The 6891-nt window shown below is 42.1% G+C and overlaps 1 protein-coding gene across 1 annotated transcript in view; it reads left to right on the top strand.

The window, feature by feature from the left end:
• Positions 1-5118, top strand: part of LOC103604858 (chromosome unknown open reading frame, human C1orf105) — a 24395-nt gene extending 19277 nt beyond the window's left edge. Inside the window, exons 5-6 of the mRNA XM_008589435.1 lie at positions 1743-1810; positions 4973-5118. Coding sequence (XP_008587657.1) covers positions 1743-1810; positions 4973-5118 — 214 coding nt within the window. The remainder of the gene's footprint in view (positions 1-1742; positions 1811-4972) is intronic.
• Positions 5119-6891: the final 1773 nt, after the last annotated feature.

A 6891-nucleotide genomic window follows, 5' to 3' on the forward strand; every position in this document is an offset into this window, starting at 1 on the left:
ATATGTTTAGCAGATAAAATTGTGGTGTATTGCGCGCCGGCGGGGTGGGGCACGGGGGGGGGGGCGGCTTGGGAGCGCAGCGGCGCTCCCGCTGAGGGTTCGGATCCCATGTGGAGACCGGTTCCTGCTCACTGGCTGAGCGCGGTGCGGGCACAACACCGAGGGTTGCGATCCCGCTACCGGTCAGTAAAAAAAAGACAAAAAGGAAAAAAAATATATTACTAGTATATATATTGTTACAAATTGTACTTCTTCCTTACGCGCCTTGTCCAATCTCTCCCTATCCCCCTTTTCCTCCCCCCTCCCACCACTGATAACCCTAGATTTCTTCTCTCCTTCTGAAAGAATGATGGTTACTCTGTTAAAATGTTGCCTAGATGATCTGTCCAATGCTGAGAGGTGTGTTCAGGTCCCCCAATATTATCATAGAGCAGATGCTTCTTCTGTCACTCTGGAATGGGCTTTGTGGAGAGAGACATCCTCTTCTTTTCTTTGGTCTCTGCTGGTGACTCTCCTTGTGTCAAGGCACTCCAGTGGCTGGTGTACCATCTGTGTGGTGGTTGTGATGTCTAGCCACTTTCGTGACAGCTGTTGTTACTGTGGTGGCTGTGGTGGGCCAACCACATGGTGGTGATGTTTTTGGCATGCTCCTTGGTGCTGGCGGTGTGCCTGGTTGTGGGTGGGGGTCTAGACCCCAGACCGATGCTCTGGGTCCCTGGACAGGCACCAAGGTTCTGGCAGTGTGCCTGGATATGGGCGGGGGTAAAAGTGATTTTAATTATAGCCATTGCAGAAATTAAAATAATGTTTGTTGAATGGAAGGAATGAAGGAAAGAAGGAAGAGAGGGAAGCAACAAAAAGAAAAGAGAAAAGATGGAAGGATAGATACATACAAGGGCACTTCAAAACATTCATGGAAAGATTTGTATTATCTTTTAATTCTATTTTTCCATGAGGGTTTTGACATACCCTCATACTTGCTGAATTGTAGAATAGACAAATATTAAACTTTTCAGTCCTGAAAATACACCTGCCTGTTTGCCCAAAATGGTCATCAGAAGGGATTTTTCTTTCTCTTTTTCTCAGTCTTAATGAGACCTCCAATTGAAACTGGGTAAAATAAACTGGCTAGACTGGCCATATTTTTGGTAGCAAGGCAAAAATAATATAGAAGGTCTTTGTGGAGGTAGAAACCATGAAATGAGTGTAGAATCTTAGCCCATCAAAATTTACAGATGTGTTAGTCTCTAGGAATTAAGCAATTTAAACTAATGTAGAAATGGTTTGGACTCATACATACTTTGGTTGAGGGTCATATTCACAGCCTTGGCCTCCAGGAGTTATAAGATGTGGTCAGGACATTTTCTCTAAAATTGGAAGGTTCTAGCCAAAATATTCTCTTGGTTTTGTTCTGTACAGGTAGATTATTAATCTAGAAGAGTTGTGATTTTTTTCTGTAAATTGGAGGATTTTTTCCTAAATTTCTCTTATTTTCAGACCATACATGTTCTGACAGTGGAATGAAATATTTTTTTAAATGAAGTTTTAAAAAAATCCATGAAAATACCAATAAGTAAAAAAGAGCTTGAGAATTAACGGTCTTTGTATCAATCATCTCACACTGCGGCAAAGTGGCCTGATCACCAGGTTAACAGATGCTGGATTCAAGAGACCATCTGTTTTAAAATGTTAGACCAAGCCCTAGTCAATGAACTAAGTGTTTTCTTGTTTCTTTCTACCAGAATGATGAGTCTTCATCAACCCAAAGCCCAGACTGTACCCAAACCTTCCTGTGACGACATCCTAACAGGTTTGCTTTCTTTCAGAGTACTTGTACCGTGAGATACTATGCCCAGGGTAATAGAATGAAAAGTTTAATCCCTAAGATAATTTCTAAATTTTCTCAGCAAATTCCTATGCTCTATCCTTTCTCTTTCCCGTGTTGCCTTTTGGTCCATTTGTATTGGATCACAGCCCTCCTTCTACTTCATCCCCAGCTGTCCCTTCCTCAGGCCTCACTTGCCCTTATCTGTGTCCTGTTCCTTCCCAGGCCCTCACCACACCACATAGCTCTGACCCATAATCCACTTACTGAAGAATTTCCGTAGAGATGGTGCACAAACAAGATATAAGACTGTCTGCACACATTTCTGGTGGTACCAATAAAAGTCAGAAGGGAACTGCATCTCCACATCCCTGGAATGGCCTCACCAAGACCCTGAAACTTTCACCCCACGGGCTCCCTAAAATACCTGCCTTCTGCCAGAAGCTGCCCGATGCTATTCCTATCTTCACTTGCTGTTAATAGAAACAAAAATAGTGGCTGTAACTCAGGCTTCAGCATTGCCCTAAGTCTCATCCTTTAGAGAAGCCAATGCTGGCCTGGTAAAGGGGGGAGTAGGCCATTCCCTGGGGTGATAGAATTCAAGGGTTCAGTGCAGCATAAGTTGTCACTTTAGTTACTTTGTCCATCTTCTCATTTGCTCACATATTAACTGAAACCACCTGAAATTTTTCTTTCATTTGATACATGCTTGTACAGTAAGGAAAATCAAGATCACTTTCTTCATGTCATACAGATGCAAAAGTCTTAGCTATATCCTGAGAAGTTATAGGGGAGCTAGAGTCAGAACTGAGCTGAGAAGCCATTTAGAAAGTAAACTTGAGGATAGAAGGGGTGTCTTGAGCGGATGCCAAAAAGGAGGACCAGAGACTCAAGCAACAGCTGAGGTTTGGAGATACCCACTCCAGTGGAGTGAAAGGCTACTAGTCCCAATGAGTCACTTCTTATGTATCCAAAAATATTGGTGTAGTTCATTGCTCTTATTTAACCAAAGTGGAACCAAGAGCCTAGAGCTAAAAGCACCCACTCCAACGAAAGCTCCCCACTCTGCTGTTCACTGGTCTGTGACAGCCTCATTCTCTTGAAGTCAAGAGAACACTGGGTGATAGTCATGTGCAGTTGGTTGCAGGGTTATCTGTGCCAGCCATACACTCATTCTGAGTTGTCCTTGGACCTGGATTTTTTCAGATCTGCCTTGTGAAGGGATGAATCACCCCTCACCCCCCATGCCCGCCAACACACAAACACTATTAAACACCTCTCCCTCAACAAGAATATTTATTTCCTGATCCTAAACGACAATATAAGAAGATGCCTTTCACTAATTTATTAGCTCCAGGAGTGTACTTCAGTTAGCAATAGACTTGGTGTACATGAGATCAGCACATTATATACTTGGATGGACCTGGTTCTTGCGCATAGAATTCATCCTAGGACAAAAATCTTGGAGGTGGGACTTCAGGGAGTGTGCTTACAGAACTGGCTAGGAGCTGAAGCTTGGAAGATATACTGTTGGTTGTAGTTGTGACCCTTCTAGCTGAGCTTTACTCTTTTGCATGCTTCCTGAGGTCATGGAAAAAGCACTTGCCTAGGGGCAATGAGACCTGGGTCCAGATCCTATTGTTGCTGTACAGGCTTGGCCTCTGTATTCCCACCTGTAAAACCAGAGCAGCGTTTTGTCCCACTGAGAGCTAGACACTCAGCAAAAGCAGCCTTCACCTTTGACTGACCTAGAAAAACTGCTGATGCTGCCCCAGCCCTGCTGGTTTATACAGCTTAGACATGTTCATATGCCATACTTGTTGCTTATTGCTGAAACTGCCACCCACCTGTGCTGTGTTCCCTGTGGACATGCTACAAATACCAAGTGGCTGACTCATCCCAGCAGACATTACTGCCAATGGTTGTCTAACTCATTCTGATGGTCACAACAGTGATTCCTAGCATTTTTCTGGATTTGGCTAAACCTCTATACAAGTATTATCAATAATTCTTAATGAGAACTAAGTAAATGGAAAGAACCTATCTCTACAAGTGATTGGGATTCTTCAGGGTACATTTATCTTTGCTTTGAGCCCAGAATCCCACAACACCCACAGTCTCTTGGTCTCAATAAACATTGGTATAGATGCTAACCACCTGAGTAGGGATGACCTCTTGGCATGGTGGTGTGATGTGGTGCAAAGGGCACTGGGTTAGGATTACGGAGATTTGGGTTTTGATCCCCAGTTCGTTAGTGCCTGTAACTCCAGACTGCTGTTTCCTCTTACTTGGCATGGTGGTGTGATGTGGTGCAAAGGGCACTGGGTTAGGATTACAGAGATTTGGGTTTTGATCCCCAGTTCGTTAGTGCCTGTAACTCCAGACTGCTGTTTCCTCTTTATTACAGTGATAAGACCGAGCTAGATCCTAGGTTTCTGATCTAGTACATCTCTAGCTCTCATTTAGCTGGACCAAGGAGATTGTTCCAGAGAATTCAGGGCTCCAATTCCCTTAGCCGTTCAGTGATTCCAATAGAAGTTGTTATTTTATTCACTGATTTACTCTCCTTCAAGCAATGCATCTTCTGGAAAAGTTAAATATTAACCAACTTTTTGTAAATCAAATCATATTCAAAGAAAAAGTCAGGACAGTAAGGAAATTAAAGAACCCTAAAATAAATTACTTCACAAAATGAATGTTCCTTTTGAAAGCAAGTACTTTCTTTTCCTACTGTATGTAGCTTTTCTGTAAGTTCATGTTTGTTTATTTTTTAAAGAAGAACAGAACTATGTATGTGTCCCTGAAAAGTCTCCTGAGAATTGAATCCTTTTTACCCTTTGACTCATATTACAAATCCAGACATGTTTTATCTTCATTTTAATTTAATTGGCAATGACTTCTAATACTTGAGTTTGTTTCCAGGTACTCCAGTTTTGCATCTAGTTATTCTTTTTGGCGTCTTTAACAAGATTAGCAAAAGCTTAAATGTTGTGGGGGATAAGATGGTTTATTAAAAGGAATTTTTATGTGAATTTTGAATACGTTTTATAAGGTTGAAGAAGTTTTTGGTGGCCTTTGGTTATTCTGAGTTTCTTTAAGAACAGAATCTAAGCAGCCCTTGCCCTTCCTTCTTGCACTCTCCTCCAGAGAGCACTCACTGCAGACTGCCCATTCTGGGCCCCAGGACAGCTGTCTTCTGTGAACTGCTGGCAGACACCTACAAAACTCTACAGGAGACACAACACTCTTCCTTGCCCAGGAAGGAACGAGTGGGCAAGGCAACGAGGCAGTGAGTGGCCAAAGCTCATCACTTTTTAGACTCCCAGGAGAAAACAATCTCTCCAAGCTGGTACACTGGTGCCTTCTGCTCCACAATTTCCTCCTATCTCCAAAAAGATGACTCAACTTTGCCTTCCTTAGAGTTGCTGGTATTCTAGCTCTTGGCACTATCATCTCACTCACTTCTAGAGGCAAATAGTTTAATTTACATAATGATAAAGATTTGTTGATTAAAATGGAATGTAGATGTCTCATTTTATTTTGTAAATGTTCTTATCTATGTTGTAATAGACAACTTTCTTTTGTTTTCGAGACATTTCTCTTTGAAGACATTTTTGAAAAATTTGGTGTGAAAGTTATTTTAGCTCTTTCTTCAGAGCAGTGGGCCAGAGATAGCTTCAGGAAGTGCCTCATGAATTCAGCCTATTAAGAGTAAAGGAGAGAAAGGGAGGCCATCCTTCTGTCCTTATCTCTGTCGGTTAGCCCTGGTAGATAACAGGGAATACCATGATGAAATAGCTGGTAAATGACAAGTGATTAGTTGCTGCAACCCATGATTACAGGAACTGTGCCTTGCCTTGCCCTCCACACCACCTCCTTTAGGGCTTTGCATATTTCAGATGTTCAGTTAACATTTGCTCAGTCAAATCCATACCAGGTGCTTGTATTTTGTCCTTTGGTTACTTTGGTTTGAGGATATGTGCCTCTAGATCTGTCCTAGTGCATGTGTCTGAAGTATGAAGGAGATAAAGGAAAACTCTAGGCTGACAAATACAGTATTATATTTATGGGCATGTATGCTCTATGCCCAGCTTCAGGAGGGCTCATGGAATCCTGAGATCCTGATTACATGGAGAGAAGAAGAAAGGCAAATAACATTTTAGTATTATTACACAAAAAATTGTGACTTGTAGATACCCCCCAAAAGTTTTAGAGATTCCTGGGGGCCCCCAGACCATACTTGGAGAACTTCTAGTCTGTAGGCTATACCGTGCATCCCCAGCCCTCCAGGGAAAGGGATGCCAGGGCACTTTAACTCATATATGTGAGTAATCTGGTCCCGTGGCAGAGGTATTAGAGAGATGCCAACAGCAGGTTTTCAAGGTGTGATGATACTACCTTTTAGTCTCATATACTTCCCTTTGCTCAGATGGTCTATTTAACAACTTTATAATCGAAATTTGGTTTCTAAAATAGTGTTTGGGTGAGAATAGAGTGGGTTGTGCTGTTGGGACAAGAAGTCTAGGTCCTTTTGAACTCTCATTTCTCTATATGAGTATGAACTCATTTCCCAGAATCTGAGGTCCAAACCTGGACCTAGTATGGCCTCAGCACACTAGTAATGCTCTATCAACAGCTTTGTGAAAGTTAGCCAAATGGTGCTTTTCCTTTTTACTTTAATCCTGCAACCAAATCCTGGAGAGCAATTGTTTTGAGGTCAGAATTTCCTAAATTGACAAGTGCAGCTCTGATATACCTCACTATGTGACTAACACAGTGCTACTGTTTCAAATTAAACTTGCAAAGAGATCTGCATTTATGCGGCCTGATCTTTCTCTACCAGTAGTAATGTTGAAAGAAATCATCTTACCCACGGCAGACTTTGCTTCCATTTGTCCCGTGGGGGATCAAATGATTGACTGTGTCATCCCTCTTGGCCCAGTCTTTCCTATACTGAGTTGGATCCTTGGAGGTAATAATTTGGGCTTGTCAATTATTATTTTACCTACTGCATATTCTTAAGCATCATCCAAAAAGTTCTCAGAAAAGGGCCAGGGCAATTTCTT

The sequence above is a fragment of the Galeopterus variegatus genome, unplaced genomic scaffold (assembly GCF_000696425.1).
Source record: "Galeopterus variegatus unplaced genomic scaffold, G_variegatus-3.0.2 Scaffold5446, whole genome shotgun sequence".
NCBI classification, from domain to species: Eukaryota; Metazoa; Chordata; class Mammalia; order Dermoptera; family Cynocephalidae; genus Galeopterus; species Galeopterus variegatus.